The 18,311-nt window shown below is 48.4% G+C and overlaps 1 protein-coding gene across 1 annotated transcript; it reads left to right on the forward strand.

Annotated features, from left to right (window-relative positions):
• Window positions 1–8,109: 8,109 nt before the first annotated feature.
• Window positions 8,110–16,534, forward strand: SCNN1D (sodium channel epithelial 1 subunit delta; the record flags this gene model as incomplete). Its single annotated transcript, XM_082295575.1, has 12 exons — window positions 8,110–8,429; window positions 9,627–9,864; window positions 10,922–11,115; window positions 11,242–11,345; window positions 11,729–11,892; window positions 12,589–12,687; window positions 13,268–13,385; window positions 14,134–14,212; window positions 14,732–14,789; window positions 15,534–15,589; window positions 15,862–15,937; window positions 16,169–16,534. The coding sequence occupies 12 exons, from the start codon at window positions 8,110–8,112 to the stop codon at window positions 16,532–16,534; spliced, it is 1,872 nt and encodes a 623-aa protein (XP_082151701.1).
• Window positions 16,535–18,311: the final 1,777 nt, after the last annotated feature.

Raw genomic sequence — 18,311 nt, forward strand, 5'->3', positions numbered from 1 at the left:
TTCACTGCTTCCCAGTTGGGTTTTTACAGGCTCTGCTGGAAGAGAGTTGGGAATTTGGGGATTTATTGCCACTGGTTTTGTGTTTCTGGTGAGTAGGGAAATGAAATCTCTTCTTCTGTGTTTGTTGTTTGTTTTGTCTGGGAGTTTTTTGGTCCTTTTCCTTTAAATGTGCTGGAAAATGGTCCCAATCCCCTTGGCAAACAGGATGTGAATTGAAACAAAATATTGTGAAGGATTTGTAGAGTTCTGCCTTTAGGGTCAATCCAGTGAGAAAACACAGAATCCCTCACTGGTTTGGGTTGGAGGAACCTTAAAGCCCATCCAGCTCCAACCCCAACACCTTCCCATACCCCAGGCTGCTCCAGCCTGCCCTTGGACCTTTCCACAGATGGGGCAGCCACAATTCCTCTGGAAAATCCATCCCAGGGCCTCCCCACCCTCCCAGCCAAGAATTCCTTCCCAATATCCCATCTTTGAAGCCATTCCCTTTGTCATGGCACTCCCAAGTGTCCCTAAGAGCATCCCCAAGCTCACAAACCACTCCTGATGCATCCCTTTTGGGGTTGGTTTGGGGATTTCTGCTGGTGCTGATCAGACAGGTCAGACCAGGAATATTTGTGCTGTTCAGGTGCCCTCCTCACTCCGTGTTACTCATGGAGGAAATGGGGCCTGGCAGTCACGTGGCAGCATTTTTATTCTTTGACTGATGAGTAAAGTCTTTTTGGGGCATGAAAAGAATTAAAACCAGGTTTTTAATAGCAAATCTTAAGGGTTATCTGGTGCTTTCTATACTTCATGTATGGAAAGAATGTAAATAAACACCCCCCCCCATCCATCAGAGCAGACAGACCCTGAGCACAGCAGGGGTTTTGGGGTCTCCCAAATAATTCCTGCAGGTTTGAATGATTCCAAACTAATTCACCGTTGCATTTGGCCTGGTGGTTTGGATTGCCTTTAGCAGCATTTAAAGGCTTCAAAATGATCTCTTTTTTCCAAGCCACACCACTTCCCTGAGGCTTTCCCTGCATCCAGGGAAATATTCCTGGGCTTTTCCAACTTCTTCCAGAGCTGTTTGTTTGCAATTCCCAACTCTGCTGTGGACAGCACTGCTGTGGGAGAAGGTGAGGAAATCCTCCAGATGGAAAACACGGCATTGCAGCTGGATTTATCCTAAAGAAAAGCCCCTGTCGGGAGAGGAATGGCAGCTGACACAGGCACTTATGTAATAGCTGGTTTCAATTAGGATTTGCTAATGACTGTTTTGCCCTTGCGCAGTTTGTTCCCGGTTTCTTCATCCCCTCCTTCCCTTGGTGCCACACTGGAGCACCTCTTCCTCTTGTTGACATCTGTTCCCAGCGGGAAAGGCTGAAGTTCCTGGATTGATTAACCCCTGGGAATTGCTGCTAAGTGTTGGGAACCAAGGTTTGGGGACTATTCCAGGAGCCAGGAGCGCTCTCCACCTCTTTTTCCAGGAGTTTGAGGCACTGCTTGGGAATTTTTGGCTTCATTCAGGACGGAGTGATGGTACCTGGGATTCCAGGATGGTTGCATCTTGCATGTCCACAGAGCAAGAAGGTTTTGCTGGTGTTCTCCAACCCCTGCCAGCCCTGATTGCCTCAGAATTCCTACAGACCCTGCAGCGGAGCTGGAGCAGGACAAAAACCCATCCACCAGCAAGCAGGATCTCATCCTGTGAATCTTTGGGGGACAGGTCTGGAGTGGGGGCACAGCGCTGATGAAGAGCTGGGAGTAAAGAAACCAGAAGAGGAAGAGAAGCCAAAAAAACAAAACTAGGAAGTGTTATCCCAAAGGGATGCCAGGAGCAGCTGCAGCCACCTTACTCAGAAAGGTGAGTGAGTGGAAATGAATGCTTGGTCATCCCGGGAGCCTGCAGGATTCTTTTTGGTGCTGAGGCTGGATTTTAACCCTCTGCTGGAGGCTGCACCGAGGGCAGGGCTGACGTGGAGCCTCCTCATTCCAGAGGGGTAATTAAGGAATATTTACACGGCTGGTGATTAGCAGATTATTCATGTGCTCATTGCTGGGCTCCAGAGGATGTGCCAGGGAGCTTTATTTTGGAAAACTGGGGATAAAAGCATGGCACAGGGAGCCCAGCACAGGTTCAGGGGTGTTCACCTCTGCCTGGAGCAGGTTTGGCAGCGTTGGGAGCTGCTCTGGCAGAAGGGACACGCTGCAACACCGGGGCCATCCTGATTCTGCAGGCACAAATCCATGGGATTTCCAGAGAGATCCCCCAGCCAGGCCTCAAAGCATGCCACAAAAGGAGATTCAGGGATTGTCAGAGGAAATGTTGGTGTGCAGAGCTCCACAGACATTCCAGGAGATGAGGAAAACATCCAGAAACCAGAGGAATTCAGCAGCACTTTTAGGGCAGGATCAGAGGGAGATGTGAAGCAACATCTGGAAGCTCTCCAGGACAGGCACTGCCTTTGTTCTGCCTCCTGAATAAACTGGAATTCTGCTTTGTAAGGATGACAGAGGTTTGGGAGAGCAAGAACTGGGAAAAACAGAGGAGACAGAGCCTGCTGGGAGCAGAAAGAGGGAGCATTGGGAGGTTCCTGTTCCTGGAGTTGCCCACAGGAGTTTGGAGTGGGAGGAGGGATGGACTGGCTGATCCAGTGGCCGTCAAGAAAGCAGGGAGAGGGAGGCCCCACAAAACCAGAGACAGAACTCATTCCAGAGAGGAGAACTGGGGTGGTGTGTGAGGGGACAAAATGTGGGAAGAGGGTTTGGCAGAGTAACCTGGGGCATTCCTGGGGAATAAACTCCATTCGTGCAGGAAGTAAAGGCAGATCTGCTCAAATGGAGATTAAACTGTCTGCAAAACCTCCTGAAGGCAGGATTTATCCCTGCTCCACATCCCCGCCTCTGCTCCAGGGAGGGGATGCCCAGGGCTGCATTCCATTCACAATCCAGAGGGAAAAGTGGGAACCTCTGGGAGAGACAGCAGTGGAAAGTCAGGAAACTGTGGGAGAGCAGGATAAGGTGGAACAAATGCAGTGAGGGAGAAAGTTCATCCCAAGGAGAGTTTGTGTGGTCAGTGGGCAGCAAATTACAGCGGAGCCTCCGTGTGGTGAGGCCCAGGGAAAGCCGCTGGAATTGGGATTTTCCGGAGTCCCTTCAGGTGGGGCTTTGGTTTTAGGCCCCTCAATGTTCAAGCAGCTGGGAAAGGCTGCAGGAAGGAGAGGCTGGAATGAGCTCAGGTGGGATTTTCACACCTCTGCCCAGTCAGAGCCTCCTCAAAGACCTCACAAGTTCTTCTTTGGGACATTTTCAATGATAGTGGGCAAAATATTTTAATATTTGAGTTCTAAAGGATGAGCCAGGCATGGCAAGAGAGGCTGTGGAAAACATCCCTGAGCTTCTCTCTTTCACTCAAGCCTCTACAAAACATTTTTCATGTGCACCAGCTGTAAGAAAACATTCAAGAATTTAAAAATTGATTGTCTGGCAGAAGATTTCCCTGATTTCTTGAGTCCATCCCACAAGGAACATGAATTTACTGCGTCACTTTTAGGTGAAGGAACTAAAATCTCCTACAGGATAATCCATGTGCCTCTCCTGCTATTGTGCCTGGCTGATACTGGCATCTTTTTATAATCTGATATTTATTTCTGCTTCAATAGTCTTATCAAATAGCTGAGAATCATTTTATCATCCATCTGAGCCTGTAAAATAAACATTATAATATATTATGGTATAATAATAATCAAGTGTAGGGCCAAGGACAGGGTTTGCACAGTTCATATGTGAAAGCTTCCAAGCCAAATGGCAAAATTCCTTAATTTTCTTTATCTCTGCTGTTTTTATCAATTAAATGGGATGTGATTCCATTAAAACCAACACATTAAAAACACCCAGTGGGAAAAACAACCTTCTGTACTTGCCCAGAGTTGCTGCTCCTCAGGACACACAAAGCATTTTCTCCTTCCCAGCCCTAACCAACATTTTCAGCCTTACTCAGGGTAATTACAGCCCTGCAACCCCACAGGACTTTCTCAGGGCTCTTATCTCCACAATCTCTGCATTTTGAAAGAAACACCGCATTTTTAAGCAGCGAAGGAGGTTTTTTTTTTCCCCTGCTCCTCCCACTTCAGGATCCAGGACTATGAGCCAACAGAACTGGGATCTTTTTGGAGGGATATTGATCCAGTTTTTCCCCATTTCCTGCAGGAAAAAAAAAAAAAAAAATTCCTGGAGGAAACTCTGAAGGGATTTTTCTGAGGTGCTGCCAGGGAATCTCTGCACTATCATGAGGCAACAGGAGCTGTCTTGTGCCTGCTCCTTGTGCAATAATTCCATTGTCACAGATTTATTGTTGCCATTTTGCATTGCACAACGTGGAATGGAGAGAGAAGGAAGGGTGGGGGACAGAGACACGAACGTGACAGAATAAGGCTTCCAGTGCTGGGAGTTTTTTAATGAGATTTTAGCTTTAGTTTTTTAATGAGATTTTAATGAGATTTTTAATGAGATTTTTAGCACGTGGCTCTGCTGCAGCTCTTCATTCAGTTGGGTTTCTCTTTTAATCGAAAGTTTCCAAAATACCAGGGTTTTTTAAAATTTAAACCAGGTTCCAGATATGTGTTTTGAAAATTCCTTGTAATATTGAAGAGGGGTGGAACAGAGTAATAGCAGCTGGTTAATAGGATTTGAGTTTTTAAAATAATAATTGGAAAATGGGAGGGGAACGTTCTACGTGGTTTGGGGTTTCTAAAGCAAAATCCAGCATAAATCAATCAAATCAGTCAAAATCAGGGGAGTTTGTTTCCCTTCATCTTTGTCCTTTCTCCCTTCTTTCTGAATCAAATTTCACAAGAAAAAAATCTCCATCTTTTTTTTTTTTTTTTTGCAAATGCTGATATTTCACAGCTTCCAGTGGGAGAGAAAACCCAATTTGGAAAGGCAGGCTCTTTTTTGTGGCTCTAAACTTCATCTGGATCCCAAATATTCGTAGAAAAAACTTCCTGCAGAGCTGTTTTCCACGTGGGAAAGTATCAGAAATAATTATGGGAATTTCCACCCTTCCAATGAATCCATTTCTCCATCACTTCTGCAACTCTTTAACTAAACCACCTCCTAAAACCTGATTTAAATGGGGTTGATTTGGTTCTGTTCCCATCTCAACACCTGAATCCTGGCTGGGGATGGGATGGGATGAGCAATATTCTTGGAGAAGCAGGAGGAAATCCATGTGTGCCTTGTGATGCCATGAAGATTTTTGCCTTTTCTTTTATACCCCTGTTATACCTTTTTACAACTTCTGTATTCCCAGTGCTTTTTGCCTCCATTCTTGGACTCGTTTGTCAAGCTCAGAGACTCAACATTTTAGAAGCTTCCTAGCCAGGGATCAGTGTGCCCCAGAGCCCAAGGTCCTCTCCAGAACACATCCTGTAAACCAAGATAGAACCATCCAGGGGAAGGTTCCTTGGGGAGGGGGGCTCACTCCAGCCTCTCATTGGGGAATCTTTGATAGATCTGCTAATTAGTAACACCTAGAATGTTATACCCAATGTTGGGAGACACAGAGACACAGACAGAGACAGACTGGGCGGGGTGCATCTCGATGCACATGACCTGGACGTGTGCACCTAAGGATCCTTAAAATAAATACCAAGGTAAAATCCTTTTTCCCCTTCTAACCATGTGTGCCTCTTGATTTTATGACCAGGAAAAGGCATCACTTGGAGTAGCTGATCAATTGAGATTACACTGAGGAATGCAATTCCTCAAGCACACCTTCACAGTTCCAATTCCCTGGCATCCTGCCAGGCTCTGGAAAACAAGGAAAGAAGGCAGAAATATCCTGCCTAGATGGAGAAATCCAGAGTGGGAAGAACATCCTGGAAATCCTGGTTATTTCCCTAGAAATGATAGCTAAGAATCCACTCTAATCAGGAGGGGAAAAACCCGAGATGAGCACGCCAGCAGCACTTAAACCGAGCTTAACTCCGGTGTAAGCTTCGTGTTAACCCGTCTGGCCAGTTTATTCACTTCCTATTATTCCCTGGATCATGCTTTGAATAATTTCCATGATCTGTTCCTCAAGTCCTGCCCCCTTTGATGTCACAGATTGGATCCATATAGGCTGGACAGCTCCCAAGGCCTCTGCACTCCCAAATCCCAGAGCTTTGGGCCAGCACTTGTCTTCTGCTCAGGATTAAGCCCAGGGCTGGGTTTAGTGGCTTCTCTAAACACTCAGAGATCAGAGTTTCTGCCAAGGTACAGTGAGGGGAGGGCTGGAATTTGGTTATAATTTGATTGTTGAATGTGTATTTTTAGATCTCTTATTCATTTGTAGCTATAAATACGGGGGTGTGCTGTTTTCCACATTACCTCGGGATTATTTTGCTTTCTATTTCTTTTTCATTCTAATTATTTTAACAATGCAGATTTAAATGGGATGAATGAGCCGTAAACTTAAAATCCCACTGACAACACCTGAAAACTCGGAATTGTTTCTGAAAACCAGGCTTTGTCTGGGGGTTTTAGAGTCACAAATAGACATTTTAAAAAATCTGTCTTTGATAAATTCTTTTAGCATTCACTTTGGGTAATTCGGGCCTTTTATTCCACATTTTTCTCACTGATAAAGACTCTGAGCTTTAATTCCATTATCAAAGAGCCTCTTGCAACAATTCTTTAGTGAGTTCTGCTCTCCTCATTCCCAAACTCTATCCCTGCATCCCTAAGTTTTTTTTTTATTTGGAGCTAAGGTTGCCCCAAAGTTTGGACTCAGTAAACTTCTCTTAATGACATGATGGGCAGGGTGACTCAGGGCTGCTGTAATGTTGGAAACTCACACCTCACAACACACGGTGTCATGTTCTGGACATGAAAATGTGACAACAATGTGTCCCAAACTGGCACCAGAGCCCGGGACACATCCTCAGCAAGGCTGGAGTTATCTCTGGAGTAGCACAGGAGGTGTTTTAATTACTGCAACAAAGGAAATGAGAGTTTTTATTTGGATTTATGCCACTCTTTTGAGTGATTTTCAATTTCTGTGCTTCCTTTTCGCTGCTGTAAAACACAGAGAAGCCTTAAATTCCTATTTCTGTGGCAAAATAGCTGTTAATAATATTAATTAATATTTTGGTGCTCTCCAGAAACACCCTGAGATCATTTTCTTTTCAGTGCTACCTACAATGCTTTATCCACACCCTAATTTGGCTCATCCCCTCTGTGGTTCCAACTGAGGTGTTTTTCTCCACTTCCATCCCTAAATTCCTGTCTGGACTCTGCAACACCCCCTGTATTTCATCTTGGAGGAGAGTTCAGAGGTAAATTAATCCTGTTTATTCTACAGAATGGGAGATCCTACAGCAAAAACGAAAAACCAGGTTCTAATTTATCCAGTTCAAAGCTGGATTTATCCCAATTCCTTGACTTAAGGATGAAGCCATAGTAGTAGTTTTAAGCCAGTCTTGTTTTAGGCCCATAAACCAGAATATTCCACTAGAAATATTCCCCTACTCATGATTTATAAATCTGTATGGATGCCCAATGAGTCAACACTTCAGGATTCAACCCTGCTCCTTGGAGTTCTTAGAAAGACAAAAATTCCCCACCCTTTTTGGCCTCAGACTTCCCAGCATTACTCACAAACCCACACTGGCAGAGAAATCCTATGGAACTGTGGGCAAACACCTCGTGTTTCTTCAGCAGCAGCAGCACAGCCTGAGCTCTTTGCTCCTGCCTGGATCCAGATTCTGCTCAGTTCTTGTTGGGTTTTTCTGATTGCAAACCCATTTGGGGCTTGTTTGGAAGAGACCCCTTTGGAAAAGGTCTCTTTGGTGTGTTCATCTTTTTTCCCCCTCATGGATTCCATGATGTTCTTCCCACTCTGAATTCTCCCACCAAGGGAGGCTCTTTGGAAGAGGCTTCTTTGGAAAAGGTCTCTTTGGTGTGTTCATCTGGGTTTTTTTCCCCTCATGGATTCCATGATGTTCTTCCCACTCTGAATTCTCCCACCAAGGGAGGCTCTTTGGAAGACGCCTCTTTGGAAAAGACCTGTTCAGAAGAGTCTTCCCCTCAGATTAATAAGGTTTTTTCCATCTTTTCCATGCCCAGAAAGACACTTAGAGGATGGAGCAGGAGCTGGCACGAGGAGAGGAAGAGAGGCAGGAAGGCCTGATCGAGTTTTACGACTCCTTCAAGGAGATGTTTGAGTTTTTCTGCAAAAACACCACGATCCACGGCACCATCCGCCTCGTGTGCTCCGACAGCAACCGCATGAAAACGGCTTTTTGGACCCTGCTGCTGCTGGCCAGCTTTGGCATGCTCTACTGGCAGTTTGCCCTCATGTTCAGCCAGTACTTGGCCTACCCCGTGGTGCTCACCATGTCCATGCACTCCGAGCCCAAAATGTTCCCAGCCATCACCATCTGCAACCTGGATCCCTACAGGTAACCTGAGCTGCTTCCCAGCACACCTGGATGGTCCCAAAGCTTTGGGAAGGGTCAGGGATGCATCCCCAGGATCCCTACAGGTAACCTGGGCTGCTTCCCAGCACACCTGGAGGGTCCCAAAGCTTTGGGAAGGGTCAGGGATGCATCCCCAGGATCCCTGCAGGTAACCTGGGCTGCTTCCCAGCACACCTGGAGGGTCCCAAAGCTTTGGGAAGGGTCAGGGATGCATCCCCAGGATCCCTACAGGTAACCTGGGCTGCTTCCCAGCACACCTGGATGGTCCCAAAGCTTTGGGAAGGGTCAGGGATGCATCCCCAGGATCCCTACAGGTGATCTGGGCTCCTTCCCAGCACACCTCGATGGTTCCAAAGGTTTGGGAAGGTTTGGGGTGCATCCCCCAGGAGGGACAGAGGGATCTCTCTGCCTTCAGCCATCCCCATCTGCTTCCCCTCACACGTGGATGGTCCCAAAGGTTTGGGATGCATCCCACAGGAGAAGCAGCCAGGTCTCTGTGCCTGCCCCAGCTGGAAAGGGACTGTTGTTGTTGTTTCCAAACTGGTTTCCAGATAAAGATCTTGTTGGGAATTGTGCAAGGACTTGTAGCAGTGAATTCCATGCGCTGAGTCAGGACAGAGGGAACGGAGCCCAGGCACTTGGTGGAAGCTGCTGGCTGATTTTGGGCTCTGATAAAATCAGCCTTTCCCTGAAAAATGGGGCTGCTCCATGGATTCCTTCCTAAGTCAGCTCCTGAGCTCTGGGATGGTGCGTGTCAGAGGCAGCTCTCCTGGGTGTCCCACAGAAACATGGAAATAACACAGTAAATGAGGCAAACCCCATGGAATTCTGTGTGGCTCTGCTTGTCCAATGAGGCTCACGCGACAGGGGCGAGTTAGCACGGAGTTTCATGTTACATAGTGAAGGAATTATGTAATTGCCTTGGAATAATTAGCTAATTGCTGACAGAAAGGCCAGTTTGTGCAGCTCTGCACAGCTGCAAGGTCTGAGGTTTCCAACAACTGGAAATTCAGCCACTGGAGCTGCTGATAAATTATTGCTGAGCATTGGCACCAGAATTCCCAGATATTCTCCCCCAGACTTCAAGGAACAACCTTTCCATGGATCCTGTGAGGGCACAAAGTGCTTTTTTTTCTGATAGAAATGTGAATGTTCCCAAATTCCTTCTGTTCCTGGCAGGTTTGAGCTGGTCAGTGAGCACCTGGTGCAGCTGGATCGCATGGCAGAGGAATCCATCACCTTCTTGTATGGAATCAACACCTCAGCCAGGTTATTCCACATGAATGACAGGAATATCCACGTCCAGGGTTTGGCCAACCTCAGCAGGTCGGGCTTCAAGCTGAGCCAAAACTTCTCCCTCTTGAGGATGTCGGACCTCAGGTCAGGGAAGAAACATTCCAGCGTGGGCTTCAGGCTGGTGAGTGGGGTCCTGGCAGGATTTCACTGGGAGCCAGGCAGGGAAAGGAGCTCTGGGTGTTCCTTCATGGATAGAGGGAGCCTTCCAGCAGGGCAGGATGGGGATTCACCCCAAAATACCTGAGTGGTGTCCAGGTCCAATCAAGAGTCCAGCTCATCAGGGAAATTGTGGAGCTGAGGGAAATTTAAGATCAGGATAAGAAATTGAGTCTGTGATGAGGCAGCAGCCCAGTCCCACTGCCCAAATTAGGGCTGGGATCCCCATCTGGGCTTAAATTTGCTCCTGGAAGTGTGGGTGGAAGTTCCAGGTGAGGCTGCTCAGGGCCTTTAAAGGTACATTTAAAAAAACCCCCAAAAAGAATGAAAAAAGAGATGATTTCAGAGCTGGGTAATGAGAGATTGGGGATGCTTCAGGACAGTTCATCCATCCCTGCCTCATCCCATCCATCCCTGTCTTATTCCATCCATTCCTGCCTCAATCCATCCCTGTCCATCAGTTTGTGCTGACCCAGGAACAGAAGCTGGGATTGATGTGGCTGGAAAGAGCAGCAATTTTGGGATGATTATTGAACTCCTGCCTTGTCCTGAAGTCCTTCACCAGCACTTTTGGGGTGATTATTGAACCCCTGCCCTGTCCTGGAGTCCTTCACCAGCAATTTTGGGGGGATTATTGAACCCCTGCCCTGTCCTGGAGTCCTTCACCAGCACTTTTGGGGTGATTATTGAACCCCTGCCCTGTCCTGGAGTCCTTGACTAGGCAAACTTTCCCCAGAACCTGTGGGTGTTCCCCTGAGTAAGAACAGAGAAAGCCTCTCTGGGCTCTGCTCATGATTCATGAGCTGCAGAGAATTCCCAGCCCTGTCATCCCTCCTCCCAAGCTTCAGCTCCCTCCTCCTGCCTCCTTCCCCCTAAGATGGAGCAGCTCCAAGGAGAAAACTCCTGAAATAATCAGAATTTTCACTTTGTGGGAAAACAGAGATTCCCCTCACCCCTGTCTCCAGCATTTCCTTTTCCCTGTGACCTGTCAGCCTCACCCTGAGCCTTTCCCTCTCTCCCAGTGCAATTCCACAGGTGGGAATTGCTTCTACAAGACCTATTCCTCGGGCATGGATGCCATCCTGGAGTGGTACAGGTTCCACTACATGAACATCATGTCCCAGCTGCCCGTGATCATCAACATCTCCCAGCACGAGGAGCACATCGAGGACATGGTTTACTCCTGCCAGTACGATGGGGAGCCCTGCAGGCCCAGGTGTGTGGAGATTGGGATTTGCAGGCAATTAACAGCTCATTCCCGTTATCCCAAACGCATCCTGCTTTAAATTAAGGTGTTGCCACACTCAGCATTAAAACCCCATCTGATCTCTCTCGGTTCTAGTGATTATGTTCACTTCCACCACCCAGTTTTTGGGAGCTGCTACACTTTTAACAGCAAGGGGACAGATCCCTTCTGGACAGCCACAAAACCAGGAATTCCTTATGGTGAGTGACCTGCCAAACTGGGGGAAAGGGCATTAATTAATAGAATTAATTAAATATGGCTTCTGTGTAGGATTTACTGACATGTTGAGGCCTCCTTTTTGGTCTGGTGGCACAGATTATTGGCTTGCCACAGGTGACAGCCATGCCAGGCACATCTGGGCTTAAAAAAGCAGAATATTCTTTTTGTTTTCGAGCAGAATATTCTTACAGTCGTTGTTGCAGAGTATTATGGGATTGTTGAAGGTTTGGAATAGGTGTCATTGCCACCAGGTTTCTAAGGAATAAAAATGGCTCTTCCGTGAGGGATTTGATCCATGCTGACAGTTCAGGATGTTCTTCTTTCACCCCGAGCTGTCCCACACTTCTCTCTCTCTGCTTGCCAGGGCTGTCCCTTATCCTGAGGGCAGAGCAGAAGGATCACATCCCCCTGCTGTCCACGGTGGCGGGGGTGAAGGTGATGATCCACAACCACAACCAGACCCCGTTCCTGGAGCACGAGGGCTTCGACATCCGGCCGGGCATCGCCACCACCATCGGCATCCAGCAGGTCTGGCACTGCCCCGGGGCTGGGAATGTCCCTCCTGCTGGCACAGGGACGCACAGCAGCCTCAGGCTCCTCTCCTTCCTCGCTTCACTGTGCTCAGGGCCAAATCAAATGGTCCCAAACGTGGCCTTTCAGCTCTCAAAATGTTGGAGCCTCGTTTGATTCACACTTTTGAGGGTTTTGCACCTCTCCAGTCCCATCCCAGCTCTTCCCAAAGAGCTGCCTGGGTGAATTGGGATCAGGACAAACATCCAGGAGGGATTTATTTGGACAGGATGTGTTGCTGTTGGTCAGCTGAGCCACTGAATCAGGAGGGGTTGGGCTGGAGACCAGGGAAAGGTTCTTCCCCCAGAGGCTGCTGGGCACTGCCCAGGCTCCCCAGGGAATGGGCACGGCCCCAAGAGCTCCAGGAATGTTTGGATAACACTCTCAGGCACAGGGTGGGATTTTGGGGTGTCCTGGGCAGGGCCAGGAGCTGTGGGTGATCCCTGTGGGTCCCTCCCAATACTCTGGGATTCCCCTGCACTCTCCCACCTTTCCCCTGTCACTCCCTGTGGTTTTTATCCAGGTCCAGCTCTGCTGCTCATTTAATTCCCTGCCCTCCCTGCCCTTCCCTGCTCCCTCCAGTGAAGCTCAGAGGGTGCTGGCTGGCCCCAATTAACACTGCTAATCACCCAGGCCTCTTTTCTGTCCCCACAGGACGAGGTGAATCGCCTGGGTGGCAATTATGGCAAATGCACAACTAATGGGGATGATGTGGATGTGAAACTGCTCTACAACAACTCCTACACCCTGCAGGTACAGCCTCAGGCCTGGCTGAGCCCAGCTTAGCCCAGCCCAGCTCAGCCAGGCTGGATGAGGAGCGAGCAGCTCATTCCTTCCTGTCCAGGGAGCTCTCCTGGCTCAGCAGTTTCATTGCTGGAGGTAACAGAGAGATCCCTGCCCATCCAAAAGGAGCTCCCAAAAAGGAGTTACAATCTGGGATGTGCTGGAATGAGTGGAGGATCCCCAGAGCCAGACCTGGGGCTCTTCTCACACGAGGCAGGGAGCACTCAAGGCAGCTGAAGTGTTCTAGGAGGATATTTTTGCCCATCAGGGCTTTATTTGTGTCAGGAATTGCTCCTGGCTCTGTTTTTCTGGGCTGTTTCACTGAGATGTCACTGAGCATCACGGAAAAGGGAGCTGGGAAAATTCTCCAACAGCATTTGCAGGGGTAAAGCCAAGCAATGAGGAGTGGAAACCTTTCCCATCCTCGTGGCTGGTGCCTTTTTGCTGTAACAAAATCTGTGCCTTGTCTCCTAAGAGCTGCATCCTACAGATTGGGAGTTTTCTTTGGTTTATCCAATTTTTTTTCTTTTTTGCCTTCTTTCTTTTCCAGGCCTGCCTGCATTCCTGCTTCCAGCACATCATGGTTCAGGAGTGTGGCTGTGGGTATTATTATTACCCCCTGCCTGCTGGGGCTGAGTACTGTGACTACAACAAGCAGCCTGCCTGGGGTAAGAGCTTTTCCTGCAAAAGGGGACACATTCCTGAATCCCTCTCTGCTGCTGGGACTCCTTGGATCACTCCCACTTTGTGCCCAAGCTCTGCTGAGGCTCTTCCCTCACATGGATTCGTGGACTCACAGAATATCCTGACTTCCAAGGGACCCACAGGATCACTGAGCCAACTCCTGGCTCTGCACAGACACCCCAGTGACCCCACCCTGTCCCTCAGAGTGTTTTCCAGATATTCCTTGAATCCCTGAATCCCAGCTGGATCCCTGGCACTTTTCTGGGCATTTGGATATCAAGTAGTGCTTAAAAATCCTGATTAAGGGCATTCATATAGGGTTAAACTCCTTCATCTCCTCAGCACTGTGCTGGTGTAGGAAATTTATGGATGAAATCCCTCTCTGGGAGGGTGGGGAGGCCCTGGGATGGAATTCCCAGGGATTTTATGGCTGCCCCATCCCTGGAAATGTCCAAGGCCAGGTTTGGAGCACCCTGGGACAGGAGAAGGTCCCTGCCTGGGCAGGAGGTGGGAATTGATCTTTAAGGTCCTTCTAACCCAGGATTCTGTGGTTTTATGATTTTAAGCTCTGAATTCGGATTATGATTCAAAATCTCTGCCTAAATCCTCTGCTCCTTAAGCTTGGCCCATCCTCAGCAGATCAGATCCGTGCCTGGCACTCTGGTGCCCCTCTGGAATCATTCCAAAGGCTCAGGAAATCTCTGAGCCTGTTCCTTCCATCCCTTTTTCCAGGTCACTGCTTTTACCAGCTCTACAACAGGCTCAGGAATCACCACCTGAATTGCTTTGACCAGTGCCCCAAGCCGTGCAGGTGAGTCCCAAAAGCAGGGCTCAGCAAGGGAAAACACACCTGGAACTGCAGGGAATTCAGTGGAAAATTCATGGATCCACTGGCATTGGGAGATTCCAGTTTGATGTTTGCACCCCAGAGCTGAGAAAGCAAAAAGATGAGAGCATTAAATTCAATTAAATTAAATCAGAGCTTTATCTGTGACACCAGAGAGATTTAAATCACCCTGAAATGTTTAATTAGGCCCAACCCAAACTCTTTGTGTCACTTTTCAGCCTGGAATTCTTTATTTTCACCTTTTTTACTGCCAATTTCAAAATGAAAAGATAATTTTAAAACAAAGTGTCAGATGTTTTCATTTTGGGTGCATCCCAGTGTTATCAGGACTTGGGAACCATTCTGATTTACCTGAACAATTTTCAGGCAACCTCTGGTTTTGTTTTGTGAGCTGACTTAGGAGGGTTCTCAAGAGCTGCCCCAGGAATTTTCTGCATTGTTAAATTCCCCCATGGTGAACATCTCTGCTTTTTCTCTCCTCAGGGAATCCCTGTACAAGGTCTCAGCTGGGACAGCCAAGTGGCCCTCAGCAAAATCCCAGGTACTGCACAAAACCCCTGAATTCCGAGCAAACTCACCCAAAAGCTGGGCCTAGGGGAATGATCCTGTGCTTAAACAGAAGGATACAATCCCAGACTGTTTGGGAAGGGGTTGGAAGGGATCTTAAATCTCATTTTATTCCACCCCTTCCACGGGCAGGGACAGCTCCCACAGCGCAGAGCTTCAGTCCTGTTCTAATTCCTTCAATCCTGTTCTAATTCCCAAATTCCTTGAGCAATCCCCTCAGTTCCCACCCCAAACTGGAGTTCCTGGCTCTGCTCCCAGTGGGAGCCCTGCTGTGGCTGTTTGGGAGGTGCAAACTCCTCATTTCTCATGTTCTAATGAGTAGGTAATTAACTCACCTGAGTGATGATGGAGATGCAAATCCAGTCAGGATGTTTTAAAAGAGGGAACTGTGTGGTGGGGTTGCCTTTAAAGGCAGAATTTAATGTTGTGAACACCTCAAAATTCAGTTTTTCCTTGATATCCTGGCAAATATTGCTTGGATTTGATAGCTCTCCCTTTATGTTATCAATCAATCAATTACAGCCTTTTTAATTGTTCAAAACTGACATTTTAGTGCTTAAAAACTGCAGTTTTAAAAGTGTTAAACATAAAAAACCTCAGGAGGTGGGGCTCCAGTGACAAACATTCCAATAAAAATGAGCATTCCAATAAAAATGAGGATTCCAATCACAAATATTCCAATCACAAATATTCCAATAACAACCAACCTCTGCTGCAGGACTGGATCCGCCAGGCTCTGAGGCACCAGAATGGCTACAACTCCACCAGCAACAGGTAAAACCAGGGATAAACTCCTCATCCTTGTAGGATTTGGGGCTGCCAAGGGAGGGCAAGAGGAAAATGGGCAGGAAAATCCAATCAACTCCCAATTTTTCTTCACAAAACTCTAAAATACTGAGGTTTTTTCCAAGTTCTGGTTGAACAACCTCAGGGTTCAGTTGGTGTGGGTGGGGGAAGCTCTTTTTTCCCAAAAGCCTGGAGCAGCAGCAGCACCTCCCAGCCAGGGAATGCCCCCCCAGTGCCAACTGCTCCTCTGTGCCCTGCAGGAAGGACATTGCCAAGGTCACCATCTTCTACCAGCAGCTCAACTACCAGGCTGTCAACGAGTCTCCTCTGCTCTCAGTAGGTTCCATCACCCCAAACTCTGTCCCCTGCCTTTCTTTTGGGGTGCTTGGGGTGCGTGGAGGGAGGGCTTTTAACAGCTGCCACCATGGGATTCTCCTCCTTGAGGAAAACTTAGGGAGTTGCACTTTTTCCACAATCCCATCGATTCTCCCTGGGTGCCAACAGCAAAATTCCTGTTCCCAGAGCTCTGCTGTGCCTGATAAAGAAAACTTTGGATTTTTCCCCCAGGAGAACCTGCTGCTGTCCAGCATGGGGAGCCAGTGGAGCCTCTGGTTCGGCTCCTCGGTGCTGTCGGTGGTGGAGATGTTCGAGCTGCTCGTGGACACCTTGGTCCTGTCCCTCCTCTTCTGCTACCAAAGGCTCAGGGCCAAGAAGACCCTGAGGGTCTCTCCCACCATCCCCAGTGTCAGCCTGGCCCTGGAGAACTACAGGGTGGTGCAGGAAGAGCCTGGGAAAGGAGAGGAGGGTGCCCGACCCTCTGGAATGAGGGACAGCACAGGGGAGCTGCAGCTGCAGCCCCTGCCCCAGAGGTGCCCAGAGGTGCTGCTGGATGGGTTTGGGTGCACCAAGGAGGAGGATTTGGGACAGGAGTGAAGAGCTGAGGGGCTTTTGTGAGCATGGAGAGGCTTGGAATTCCCTTAAGGCTGTGGGAAGGATGCCAGCGACATCCTGGATCCACAGCTGAGCATGGCAGCTTGGAATTCACCTGATGCTGCTGGAAAGGGAACAGGGACATCCTGGATCCACAGCTGAGCATGGCAGTGCTCCCTCAGCCACTGCAGGTTCCCCCTGCACATGCCTGAGTCCTGCAGCCAGAGATTTTGGATCCCAGGGAGTCTCTGGGAAGGGGAAGCTGCACTTCTGTTGTGGGAATCCTCATCAAAGGCTGCTCCCAGCTTTAATTTATAAATCCTGGTGAGGAAACCCCTCTGTGGCTCCAGCCAGGCCCAGCTACATTTCACAAACCTCCTCCAGAACTGGCTTTTCATGGGAAGAATTCCAGTGTGTGGGACAGTGGAAAGGGGGTTGGAATGGGATGGGTTTTAGGCCCCTTCCAACCCCAAACCATTCCCTGGCCCCATGATTCACATCCAGGGTTGTCCTGAGGGGATCAAAGCAAGAGGGGGCTCTGATTCCACCCTGAATTCCCAGACACCTCCTCACCCTTGCAGGATTTGGGGCTGGGAAGGGAGGGCAAGAGGCAGAGGAAACTTCTCCTGCTGCCATTTGAGGCCAAGGCTCAGGATGCTGCTGCTGAGATGCTTCTGGACTCACCCCAGGTCACTCCCAGTGGGTCTGACTCTCCCAGGGGGAAAGAAAAGAGAAGAAAATGGGGTTGGGAACTTTTTTAGGTGCCAGAAAAAGCATCCGATTTCTGTGGAAGGTGCCACAGTGCTGCGTTTTTGTTGCAGCCCGTTTACAAATAGAGATCATGTTAATATTTGACAGTAATTTATCTGTACATAAAATACAAAAAACAGCTTTATTTTTGATGGTGACTTTGCACAGGAGCATTTTACTCTGTTGGAACCTTGTTTATGACTTGCAGGAAACAAGAAACCCAAAAAGCTTTGTTTTTTAAAAATTTTTTTAATAATAAAAGGCTCTGGAATACAGATTTGGGGAGTTCTTTGTGACTTTGTTTTGCCTTCAGCTGATATTTGGGTTCATTTTTGCCTGACTGTTGTTTCTAAACATCTTAAATGCCCAGACACCTGAATGTACAAAGCCAAATTATGATTTTGGGACCTCAGTTTGCTGCTGGCTTCACTGAGAGCCAAGCCCCAACCTGATTTTGAGCCTTAATTTTGTTTGATTTGCTTAATCCTGGCTTCAATGCCCCCAAAAAAATCACTGCATCATGGAATTTAATTCCAGGAGGAGCCAATTTGGGGGCAGAGCATCAAATGCTTGGCCCAGGGGTCAGGAGGTGATTTCTGGTCTCGTGGTCAGATTTGGCACAGGAGGGCTGGGAATTCAGGACAGGGATGGGGAAAATCTGCCACCTTTAGTGGGATAAAATGGATTCTGAGCTCCTGGAAGCACAACCAACCAGTCTGAGGTAGCTCAGAGCTCTCTGCACTGAGAGCAGGGACTAATTTTGAGTTTAGGAGACTCCTCTTTATTCCAGAACCTCCCCCAGCCTGCTGGCTTGGGCAATCAGCCCCCCAAATTCTGCTTTAGGGTCACCCCTGAGGGCTTGGGACATCAGCACCTGCCCCAAATGGAGCTTTTTCCACCTGAGCTGGGCCCTTCCAGCAAAAATCCAGGCCCCAGAGGGAGTCAGTGACAAAACCCCACAGGAATGAACGCCAGGGGAGGGGATAAATCCAGAGCCAGGTCAAATCCGATTTTTCAGAGCTGCTTGGAG

The sequence above is a fragment of the Coloeus monedula genome (genome assembly GCF_965178545.1).
Source record: "Coloeus monedula genome assembly, chromosome: 22".
NCBI lineage: Eukaryota > Metazoa > Chordata > Aves > Passeriformes > Corvidae > Coloeus > Coloeus monedula.